Source organism: Apostichopus japonicus, chromosome 19, assembly GCF_037975245.1.
Source record: "Apostichopus japonicus isolate 1M-3 chromosome 19, ASM3797524v1, whole genome shotgun sequence".
In the NCBI taxonomy this organism is placed as follows: domain Eukaryota; kingdom Metazoa; phylum Echinodermata; class Holothuroidea; order Aspidochirotida; family Stichopodidae; genus Apostichopus; species Apostichopus japonicus.
Genome location: NC_092579.1, coordinates 17113534 through 17125887, shown reverse-complemented (window position 1 = coordinate 17125887; position 12354 = coordinate 17113534). Strand labels below are relative to the sequence as shown.

Genomic DNA, 12354 nt, shown 5'->3' with positions numbered 1-12354 from the left:
AAATAGGATGGAGAAGGAAGCATCCACAATTTTAAAATTTGATAGAACCAGGATTGAAACAAAAATTTGAAAGGAAAAGATAGCTGACTTACCTTGTTGAGGGTGTTCAGGGCTTGCTGGGCTGCAATCAGAGCTGGTTCTGCCTTGGCCAGATCTTCCTCGCAATCTCTAGCCTTCTTAGAGACTTCTGTGGTGATCTTGGCCACTTTTTCCTCTTCTTCATCGGCAATGGCCTTCTCCTTCGAGACCTTCTCTGTCTCCACTCCCACTTTCTGAATGAGTTTGTCCGCATCTTCATTCTTAATTTTCAGTTCTTCCTCTTGAGAGGCTAGTTTCGCCTTCAGGTCATCCACCTAACATAGATGATACAAAAGAAATCATAAACTGTATGAGTTCACTGATGATACTACTTGCTTTCGCTGCAACTAAATCTAATGGCTGAGATTGGTGCCATTACATATTCTTCTTCGCGAGTTCCTGCTTGCAGGAGGATCTAAAATACATACATACATACATACATACATACATACATACATACATACATACATACATACATACATACATACATACATACACACACACATACATACATACATATGTGATCACATTACCTATGTGTCTTATTTGACCACTCTACCTATGTTTAATGCTAGATGATTACTTTCCCCCCTCCCAAGATGATCTTTACCTGTTGTGCAGTACTCTGCAGCTTGGTCAGACCATTTTCCAGTCGTTCCATGTTCCCCATCAGTTGTTTACTCTTCATGCTCAACAGATTCTGGTATAAGACAATCTGCTCCAAGAAGCTCTTGGGCGTGGTATAGTTGTACCGCCTCTCATTCAAGAGATACTGCTTGGACATCTCGTTGACACTGGTGTGGACATAGGCCATGAACTCGGCCACAGAGACCTTTGAATCAGGCTGGCAAGAAAGAGATTGAAACAGTAGAGGTTAAGGTTCATGATATTATCAACAATTAATGCAAACAAGTCAAGATGACGCAAACTGTTCAGGAATCCTTTTGGAAATATGACAAAACATAAAGAAAAGGGAAGGGGTGATGTAATTAGAAAAGGTCTATACTATATCTTTGCAAGCAATTCCTCCTCCCGCCCTCCCATCACCACCCATTTTGTTCTAGGGCTTCTGGTATTACATAATAAATCTTCAACTCTGTCATATTTTCTGCATAGATGAAAATACAAATCTGCCATTCAAGTAATTTAAAATTAATTATCAGTAAGTGACATCGCACCTTTTGAAATTTTAATGACATCAGTGTTACCAAGCATTAATCCGACAATAACTTACAATCATTAATTCATCATTAGATGTAAGGGAAAGGAGCTAATAAAAACAATACATATATGGTACCCCATCTTTATCTCTGACAACAAAAAAAATTGCTGCAAAGTTTTTCTTAGAGATAAAAAAAAGATAACTTACTTCCAAGAGCTCTGTATCTTCCAGAAATCTCTTACTGACAGAGATGAGAGCTTCCTGGGGCCATTCGTGGAACCAGTCAATGCAGGTACAGTTGGTGACCGCTGGGAACTTTCGACCTCGCACACGGAGGGTGTTACCCACAGGAGAGAAACACAACACTACCTGGAATTTAGAAATAATAATATGCTTTGTCAGAATTTTCAATCCCACTCAACATACTGAAACACAGTGTAAGTTCATTGTGATGTCTGTTGCCACAAACTATTGGTTCATTAGCCTGACTAGTCAAGTTTCACTTCAAATAGCAATTTGCAAAAAGTAAAAAGTTGAACTCTTGGCAAACTGTCCAATGTGCTTTACACACCTTATTAACATCTATTTGGAAAAAGCATACGGGCCCCACAATTGTCTGAGTGATCTCCAGCACACTAATTCCTATAAGATTTCATATTTGATTTACCTTCAACTGTCGGCGTACTCTGTCAATGAAGAATCGCCAACAGTTCTCCCGAGTATCTTGTAGTCCGACTGATTTCACCTCGTTCCTCAGACCACTGATGATGTTCTCAATCTCGTCGTCTGCAAAGAGATCTGGAATCTCACCCGATGCCAGGAGATCGTTGATCAAGACCAAAAACTTCTCGTCTGCCACTTGGGCGTCAGTCATGAGGAAAATTGTGCCGATATTTTTCAGACCAGCCTTGAGACAAGTGGCAGCTAAATCAACCTGAAATGAAATCAGTTTTGAATTGGTATTATGACTTGATGACATATTTTGTAGTAAAATAAATCCAGTTCTGAAAATGACTTTCTTAATTGAAAAGATTCCAAAATTGAGTTTAATATGTTGAATTGAAAGCCCCCATACGTGTAAGTTGTAATCCGTAAGCCCTTGCAGGTTTTCCCCATATTTGTGGTCGCTTAAACATTGTAAACATAACTGCTGATTATTATTATTTGTGTGGTGGGCTGTGCAACTATGCTACTTAAAATTTGTTTTCATTCGATTTGTACTTCAACAGCTGTGTGCACAGCTGTGTGCACTGAACGATAGGGCTTCATACATATATAATGAGGGTCTCTCTGCCAGGCCATCACAGGCGGTTAGATTTGCGAGCCTTCCCTTAACTTCCCACACTTGAATAACATTACCTTCATCCGATCACTAATGATATGTCACACCGTAGTTGTGTTAAAATAGTATTAAAATATAAGTAGTATTAAAATATAATATATATATATTATTATTATCTACATATCATAAATATATATATAATTATATAAAATATAATATAATATAAAAAAAATTATGTAATATTCTTTCACTCTCTTCCCTCCCCCAACGCCATCCCGCATGTCCCACCCCTTTCTCCCTCCCTCACACCAAAGATCAAAAGATTACCTTGAGGTCTGGAATAGCATACCCTTTACGCAAGGTGATCTGGAATACCTCCAAACTACTGATGAAAGCAGCCAGTCTTGCTAAACTCTGCTTACCGCTTCCACCGACACCAACGAGCAGAGCATTCCCCCTCGGAGATTCCAAGATACGGTTGATACGGCAACTGTAAAAAGGAAGACCAACCAAGGAAGAAACTTGAAAAACGTGGAAATACCTAAAAAAAAATTATATTTTTCACAAAGTTCTGTAAAAGGCTTATCTTTGAGCTAGGAAAAGAAACCACGCTTCTCTAAGGTAAGTTTGCTTTTCATCAAATTTTAAAAATTTAAAATAGTTTTACGATAATCAAGGATTTAATTTTCATCAGTCAAGGGTACAAAGTAGTGAATAACCTTATTCATCTTTATCATGGATTTTCTCCCTTCTGTTAACCAATTGGCAAACTTGTCTATTCTATAAGCCAATTCATTTTCCTATCCTCAATTATGAACTTTGTCTCATAAATTCACCCGAGCGTAACCACCCACCCCCAGCTCCACCATCATCACCACCACTGCAACCACCACCTTCATGCCAACTATCAGCCTCAAAAGTGGTTCTACAAATATAATTCTATGTTCATGGCAAATTTGTTGAGATAAACATGTTGAGATCATTGACATCGGTTGCTATCAGAATCATGTGTTCCATTTTGCTATCAACTATCAACATTTCAACTGAAAGTATCATTTTCTTTTGGAGTGCTTACATGTGCTGCATGGCATCCTCAAAGAGTACCAGATTCATGACAGCATTGATTTCATTGTAACTGTCCAGGGCTTCCACTAACAGCTTGTTGAGTTCCTGCCACGTGGCAATGGAAAGGTATTTAGGGTCACCAATACCCTGGGCGAAATGACAGTGAATGTTGGGTTTGGCTAGTAGAACCTCCTGATCCAACTCCTGTATTAAACACACACAAAAAAGAGAAAAAGAGTCAACATTTTTTTAAGTTGATTTATTGAATGTAAAATCTTTAACGTAAGCCATAACACTTTTTGATGGCTGCAAAGTAGTGAAAATGAACATAAACTTAAAAATACCCAGGAATTGTATAATTTGGGAATTACTCTGTTATCTAGTTTCTTGGTTAATGAAATAAAACATGGTTGAAAAAAGTTGGTTGAAAAAGAAACAAAGAAAAAAAGGAGAATGAAGTTATTCCCCGTTTTCTTCAAGAAACTACTGCAACCCACTGCAATTACTGCAGCCCAACCAACTTTTATTTCAATTTACCAAGTAACTAGATAACAGAGTAATTCCAAAATTTTTACAATTCCTGGGTATCATTAATTTTTAGTTTTCACCGAAAAAAAGTGCCTTAAAATATACCTGTACTGATTACTTACTTCAAAGTATTTCTTTGCATATTCTGTCGTCACTTTGTTGAAGGTCTCAATGTCAGATTCTTCGATCATCTTGTCACCGTAGACACGTTCCACTTCATGCATCACCAGACGACCCAGGTCCACAGGGGCCTTTAGGCACTCGGGTGTGGAAAATAGAAGACCCTTTGGAAATGAAAAAAAAAAAAAATGTTTTCATTAATGTCAAAGAAAGACATGGGATGAAAGATTTATTTCATTGGAGTCGGTACTTACATATACATCTCTTTGATAAAGAAATTGTTCTAACATAATCACTAACTGGAAAATTGATATTAACAGGGACATGTTTTTCTTAAAAAGAAATTGATTCCTTCAGGTTTTGTCAAACCCTTTTGGTTAGACAAGACATGGGTGATTATAAGATGATTATAATATATACCTGGAAGATGTTAGAAAGATCCCTGAGGTTGAAGATGTAGTGGAACTTGACAGCAGTGGGCAGGAAGGTGGAGGCGACCTTCTTGTGCAGGTCAAGGACGAAGGTCACCACGGTGTTGGCCATCTTCTGTACCGCATTGGTACAGCCTGTGAGAGAGAGATGCTGGCTCAGGATACTGCTGTAGATGGTCTGGAGGGCGTCTTGACCGGGGAAACTCAGAGCGAACACGCAGAAATGTCTCTGTCGAAAGTCAACAGATGAGTCGTTATATGAAAAGGGAGAGCAGTCGTAATATAAGGACAGCAGAAACTAGGTTAATTTGGCTATTTGGTGCAGTGGATTAATGGTCACCATAATGACAATCAACATTGCTAAGCATGACCTTTGTGGTTTAGCTATATTTAATGCACAGGGAACCTGGGACTTGCGGCAAACATGCTGTGGGATCGGAATACTATTAAATCTGCCAGATGGATGGTTGTTGGGTGAAGATTTGGTAATCGATAATTGCACAATTCATATTTACATGAAGATGATATTTATATCTCAAATGGCCCTCCAAATTGTAAAAAAAAAACCTTTATTGAAATCACTGTGCAACTTCATAATAGCAGAAGAGAAGCAAGAGGTATTTGGCATAGGACAGTTACTGTTCTGAATTATTCTTTGTTACCCTACCTGCAGTCTGGGATTAATGGTGAAGCTACCAGCGGTTGGGTTCATACACGAGACGTACATGACATTGTGAATCTCCTTGAGGGTCAGTTTAGTTCTGTCGTACCAATGTTTGTAGTCCATATGTTGCCTGATCATGGTATGTGGTTGTACAGTACCATAAGTGTCAACCTGTGTGAGTGATTTAACCCAAAAACAAAATGAGATTAAAGAGGAAAAAAGGGAGAAGAGATAACTGTCATGAATATGGATGCAGTATTGACAAGAATCTGTGTGTGAATACACATACAAGCCATACAGTGTGTTCTGGCATCCACCACCCCCAAGTGAAATCAATCAATCCATCGATTAGCATATCTTTTGACTCTACTGAATAACTACCTCTGGCATGTTCATGTCATCCACAAAGTAGATCAGCTTCTTGGTACCCGGAGGGCCGTAGTTGCGACCTGCTTTCTTCTCCAAAGGTTGCTCAAGTACACCTGAAATGACATTGGAAAAGAATCTTAGTTATAATAGTTTGTTATTCAGTCAGTTAGTTTACTACAATATATTTATTAAAAGCTTACATTGGAGCTGCTCAATAAAAACTGAATAAAGTCAGTTGTAATACAGACAAACACGGAATGGACACATATTGTATTTAGTCAAATAGGTAGGCTGGGCCATTAACATCACATTTTCAGAAATAGTTTCTTTGATAAGCCTTAGCAAATTATAAAGTTCCTTAACTATGACAGTGCCAGCCCTTTTAGTATTATTGCTTCGATTTCTTTACAACATTTGCTCCTTTCTGGCAGAAAAAAAGCAAACTGGAAACAGTACATTGATTGTAGATTGGAATGTATCACTAGGCCTCCCCACAAAATGGATTGGAGAGATATCGTCTGGACTCACAGGAACGGGTATAAGTTAAGTCCTTGTTCATATAAATGGAGTCCATAGTAAGACACCTTTTTTAATTCCTGTATGCTGGGCATCTTTGCAAGGATACAGGTGGTTACAGAGGTGGTAAGGGGGGTAGCAATCTTCATTAGTAATTGATTGTTAGGTTTTACCTTGCAACATGGCCGATGTAGTGTAGTAGTTGAAGGGTACGTTGGTAACCATGTAGTCGTCATTCAGTCCCAACAGCTTGTCCCCTACCAGGACACTCTTGCCGAGACCTGCGTTACCGACCAGCATTACAGGTCTTCCCCTGGCCATCAGCATGTCCATGAAGAAACGCAGTCTAGTCGTTTCAGCAGTGTGTACCAAGACAGCCTGGAATAAATGGAATCAAATATCTTGTCAGATATTACAGTAATTTTTATGTTTAAGATCCCAAAGGCATTATATTCAGACCCAGCCATATCCCGGTAGTGGGGGGGGAGGGGGGTAGCATATGTTCCTTGTTTGACAATATTTAGGTCAATACGCACTCATTGAACATCATTCCCACCATGGGATAATTTTACATCCTCGTTCAAATTTAAGCCTGAGGAGAGGTATCATGGGATTGATATATACCTGTAGCAATATTGACCATTCACTGTCTTTCACTGATCTGAGGCTTATCACAAATATAAACACAAGCAACATTTCACATATGATTTGTCAAAAGTTCATATAATTTCTCCTCCTACCTGCAGGGGCATCTCTGGGTCCAGCTCAAACTTTGGCACCCTGTCAGTCCAAGGGAGGAATTTTTTGGATTCCTGGTCGATGTAGTAATCGAATACAGTTCCCTGGCCTGGGAATTTGATGGTCTTGAACTCAGTCACCCACCATTTAGTGAACTCAACCCTATAATCCACAAGCTACAAGAAAAAGAGAAAGAAATTCAAATATAGCTGAGGAAAAAAAGGACATTTTGAACAAGTTGAAGGAGCAGTGGAAAAGTGCATGGGTGTGTGGGGTGGGGGATGTACTGCTCTTCCAAAAGCCATAAGGCATGAGGGTGGGAGTAACAAAGATCCCTCTTCATATTGTTCTGCCTTAACCACAAAACCAAGAAAAGGTTGCACAACTGGGTAGTGGTTCATCGAGCTTGTTTGTATCCATTGCTTGGGAGGAGGAAGAACAATGTTAATATGCAGTCTTTTGAGACAGATCCTTGAAATGGCCAGCCTCTTTTATTGCAATTTATATTTGATCTATGCCATGGCAAAATGTTTGTCAACCAGGTCGAACCATTTGGTGGTCCGAAAAAAATTATAGGAATCTTACAAAGAGCCTCCGATATGTACACTGTAGCAGTGATGTCTGTTTTGTGAATAGAACCAACTGTGGGACGGAAAAAACTCGCCTTCAGGTGGATCATAGGTCATACCCACTACATTTTGTATTAATTTAGTGTACACTCCAAAGAGATACCAATGTGTTATTTTACCAAATTGGGGTAATACAAAGTTAGTTATAATGCAAATCCAAATTTGATTTAAACAACTAGTCATCCACCAGATGACCTCCTAAAGCCGCTTTTGTTTGGCAGTACAGAAATTGGTATTATTGGATGATCACACCATCGTTAAAATTTTTATATTACTGACCTGATCTTGAAACATGGAGCCACCAAACGCCCAAATGCAGGCAAAGACAAAGTAGAGTTCATAGAGCTCCTTGGGGCAATCTGGTGGAGTGTTCTCTGGGGTGAGGAGACATTCCAGCAGATAGCACAACATCTGTACCATACTTTGTTCTGTAGAAAATGAAAAGATACCACAGAGATGTCAGAAACAAGAACAGATATCAATCTGAAAATGTATGGTAGTATGATTGTAATTATCAGTACCCTTAGGAAGAATACTAACGTACATGAAAATTATCCATAACATAATAAACCAACAGACCTCTTTCAGTTTAGGATATTAAAAGAGTTTACAAATTCAGCCAGGGGAAATGCTAAAATCCTCTCTGTAGACAAGATGGCATAGTACAGCCATGATGAAGAAAGGTTGAACAAATTTGCTTTTGGAGATAGCACAACCTAACATACAAAACAAAACATGAACTTTATGGACATGAGCACATTATGTACACTGCTTATAGGCAAACGAGGCAAGCATTTTTCATCTGGGGATTGATTATTTATCTTGATCTATATGTCCAACTCAAGCACCAAATTTCATGCTGAATAGTGAGCTGTAGTTCATTAGCATAGGGGGAGATCGTAAGAGAAACCAAAGGTGAGGAGGGTTGTTTGGAAGGAAAACAATATTTACCTTGGGCTTCAGAGATTTGCAAATATCTTGATAAACTAAGGGTCCTGTATGATCTGAAACTGATGCTGCTGTGTCATAACATTTTGATATTAATATTGTTGGTGCCTCTTGACCAAATACCTTGGAACACTGTTTTGAGTTGAATTAAATCAAACCATGTCCCTTAGTGTAGTAGCTTGGCTAGAAACCTACAGCTGAATTTATCTTGCAACTAGAGATTACCTACTGGTCCTTATCTTTGGACCAGATGAGCCATGGGCCAAACATCGGCAAGAAGTAGAAAAGGTGGAAAATGGACCACGGCCTCTAAATGATATCTTTACAATACTGATGTGTACGTATACACACAATGCTCTATTAACTGAACACCTAGATTATGATGTCAATAGAACAACTCTTTCCTTGTTCCAAGTTAGAGATCCAAACTTCATGTTTTGTAAAAGCCCCTCCCCTCCCCACATCGATAAACCTGGCCCTGGTGATTCTTACCTGGAATGGGGATAATCTTCTTGAATCTGACCCTCATGGTCTCCAGTACCAATGGAAGGTACTTATCAAAGAGAATGGTCAGGTTAGCCCGCTCAGACTGCACCTCTCTAGTATCGATCCAACTAGTTACCACACTGCCGAGGTATATAAGAGAGACAAGCTTGTTGAGTGATACGTGGAGTGGAGTGTTAGCTCAGTGGTTAACACTGGTGCCTTCCAATCATAAGGTCCCCGGTTCGAGTCACTCCAAGATTAATGTATGTTGTCCAGTTACAGAGTTGTTGATAATTGTCCATAATCATGGACGTTAGGTATGAATGTAAGAGACTGACTTCAGTCAGCTTGCGGCTTTGATAAGCCAATGAGGTTTCTTCGCGAGTTCCTGCTTGCAGGAGGATCTAAAACACATACATACATATCTGTAGCCACCTAGTGCTGACATTCAATAACTAAATAAGAGAGACATGTTTGAGTGATATCTGTAACCACAATTTTTAGCATGTTTGGAAACTTATTGTAAGTTTTCAAAAGTACTTTGGCTATCGTTGTTGATAGACTATCAAATGTTTCATTGCTGTTCATTACTTTTTAGAGTGACAGTAAAATCTTGTTGAAATTAAAGCATGACTGACCAATATCTGACTTTCTAGTATAGTTTGAGGCAATGCTGATGACCTAAGAAATATCCACAAACTCAAGTCAAAATACCCTTCAATACCCTACCATGTCCCTTAAAATAATTTAAGACACTTAGTGGTTGATATAATGTGCTCAGAATGACACTGCTATGCATCTCCCCCCCATCCCCCCTTTCCCCCTCCCCAACATCCCCTTTTCCACTATATCTCTAATTGCCACCCAGTGCTGACATTCAAGAACTAAATAAACACCAAAAGATTTTACAATACAATTGATCCAGGATATATTTCAAGGACTTACGGATTCCAGCCGAGATCTGCAGGATTAATGTAGAGTATTCCAGCTCTGGAGACGGTAGCCGGCGTAGCAGTCCTGAGGTGACTGATCTCAAACAACAGGCGCATGGTCGGTGTCAGTGGGATACGCTCGTTACTGGCCAGAGTCAACACCTGCACCCCAGAAAGGGTTTAATCGGAGGGTTATTGAACTGATAGCAAATGTTTCATTCATGAGTGAGAGCCCGACAGACTACAACCGTTACTGGCCAAAGTCATCACTTACATCCCAGTGAAGTATTTATGCTGGCAAGTTAGTTACTGCTTGTTGGGGAAATTACATTCTTCAATAGGAAAATGAATTAGAATGTTCATATAAAATCTTCCCCATCTTGAAAACTTGGCATGCCTGAATTTGAAAGCATGGTATGGAGGTGGTACCCGACCACGTTTCCTCTCATTGACCACACAAAGCATTGATTAACATCCTGCTCTCCTTTTAGCTGCCCTTTGACATATTCATCATCATATAACCTTTCACTGTTTAAATGCACTAGTTCAACAGGATGTTGCTAACATTGAATCTACTTTTTCACCACATCATGGCACCTACAATTTATCTTTATATTTTTCTGTCAACCGATGGAGATAGGAGAGGTACGGATGTTCCCTTTCGTTAAAGGGAAAAAAAACTCAAAAAGACTTTACCTTGTTGTCATCCATCACAGTGTTCAAAGATTCGATCCACATCGGATCGATATCACCATCGAGAACGATCCACTTGGGTCCATCGCTAGTGAGATTACTCATGTCACGCATGATCACAGAAAACAAACCTGAAGGGATCATTTATAGAGGGTGAAGAGGGAATACATAGAAATATATATATATATAGATATGGAGGAGGGAAGGAGAGGGTAAGCAATGTTGCAGGGAATACATAGAAATATATATATATGAAGGAGGGAAGGAGAGGGTAAGCAATGTTGCAGGGAATACATAGAAATATATATATATATGGAGGAGGTAAGGAGAGGGTAAGCCATGCTGCAGGGAATAAATATATCACTACATGCATATATATATGGAGAAAATATGTGGAGGATAAGCAATGGGAGGTAATAGCAGGTAATCTACTAAATATTAGCAACTAGCAATTGGACATGTTTTCATTAGTTATACTGTAATTTCATATCATGCTTCCAAGCAGTCTATACTGACAGTGTGAATATTCTGTTCCTTACAAGAGACAGGTTCAGAACTGTTCACACTGTCAGTACACATGCTCTGAAGCATGATATCAGAGACAGTACAGAGTGGGTACTAGCATTACAAAATAGTCCCATGTGATTGAGATATACACACACACGAAATGAAGTGGTACCATGCACTTGATAATAACATGAAGATACAGGGTAATGATTTCCATCAAATATTTTTTGAAGGTTTTGGAAATTGTTTTGAACAGTTTAAAAGTAGAAATATGTCACCAGCATCAGTAAAATATTCATTTGATTCACTTCTATCTTGGTGCTGTTGTTATTGTCACAATCCTTTTCACAGTTTGACTTACAAACAATTCTTTTTCTACTTCTCTCTACATTAGTGAACATTAGAATTCTATATAAACCTGTCTCCTAAATTCTCAAAATGTATGCTGATGGCTGTCTGCAGATACTATCCCACTCACATTTACTCAGGTTTGGGTACAAGCACAAGTCCATCAATGTGACCACAACTCTATTGTTTTCATATATATGTCATATTGTCTTATTGTCTATATATGTCATATATTTTGGGCCGTCCCTGGAATTTATAATAATCAATAGCCTTCTATCATCTACTAACATATTTGCTAACATAGGAAGAGAAACATTGAAAGTTGTTGCAGCAATAAAACACACAAGGCTTTTAAAATGAATTCACAACACAATGATCAAAGGGTGTCCAATTAAACAAACAAAAAATCATATATTATGGAACACACAACAGGAATAAATTCACATGCAAAAATACGAGTACGAGACATGTTTAGTTCAATAACAACACAAAGTTAAGAAATCACACACAAAAAGTGAGCACTCTCTTGTTAACCATCATCTACCACTTCCAATTTCCACATTAAGTAAACCACTGTGGTAAGAAGCATTTGTTTTTTTCGTATCTGTCTCTGTTTGCACTAAATTTCAAACCTAATAATTGGGTTAGTGTGAAATTTTTTCTTTTCTTTTACGATAAAGAATTCGGGTGCAGTTTCTGAAAATCTAAAACTTGCAAGCTTTTCTAAATTGTACGTGAGAGAACAATCGTTTACTACGATTCACTCAAAAACATCACAATTAGAGGTTTTAGTTACTTCTGATGTAGAAAAACAGCCAACACAGACAACATGAGTAAATGCAACATGATGAGAAATAA

At 38.6% G+C, this 12354-nt stretch overlaps 1 protein-coding gene across 2 annotated transcripts in view; it reads right to left on the bottom strand.

Annotated features, from left to right (window-relative positions):
• The window catches only part of LOC139959541 (dynein beta chain, ciliary-like), a 56676-nt gene that overhangs the window by 16732 nt on the left and 27590 nt on the right, over positions 1-12354 (bottom strand). For both annotated transcript variants that reach the window (XM_071957246.1, XM_071957247.1), the window contains 16 exons: positions 10645-10772; positions 9962-10110; positions 9023-9156; positions 7862-8010; positions 6956-7129; positions 6389-6593; positions 5712-5812; positions 5334-5501; positions 4656-4895; positions 4238-4399; positions 3598-3791; positions 2850-3012; positions 1908-2174; positions 1448-1609; positions 689-922; positions 93-353 (listed from right to left, as the gene is read on the bottom strand). In XM_071957246.1, the coding sequence (XP_071813347.1) occupies positions 93-353; positions 689-922; positions 1448-1609; positions 1908-2174; positions 2850-3012; positions 3598-3791; positions 4238-4399; positions 4656-4895; positions 5334-5501; positions 5712-5812; positions 6389-6593; positions 6956-7129; positions 7862-8010; positions 9023-9156; positions 9962-10110; positions 10645-10772 (2891 nt within the window). The remainder of the gene's footprint in view (positions 1-92; positions 354-688; positions 923-1447; positions 1610-1907; positions 2175-2849; positions 3013-3597; positions 3792-4237; positions 4400-4655; positions 4896-5333; positions 5502-5711; positions 5813-6388; positions 6594-6955; positions 7130-7861; positions 8011-9022; positions 9157-9961; positions 10111-10644; positions 10773-12354) is intronic.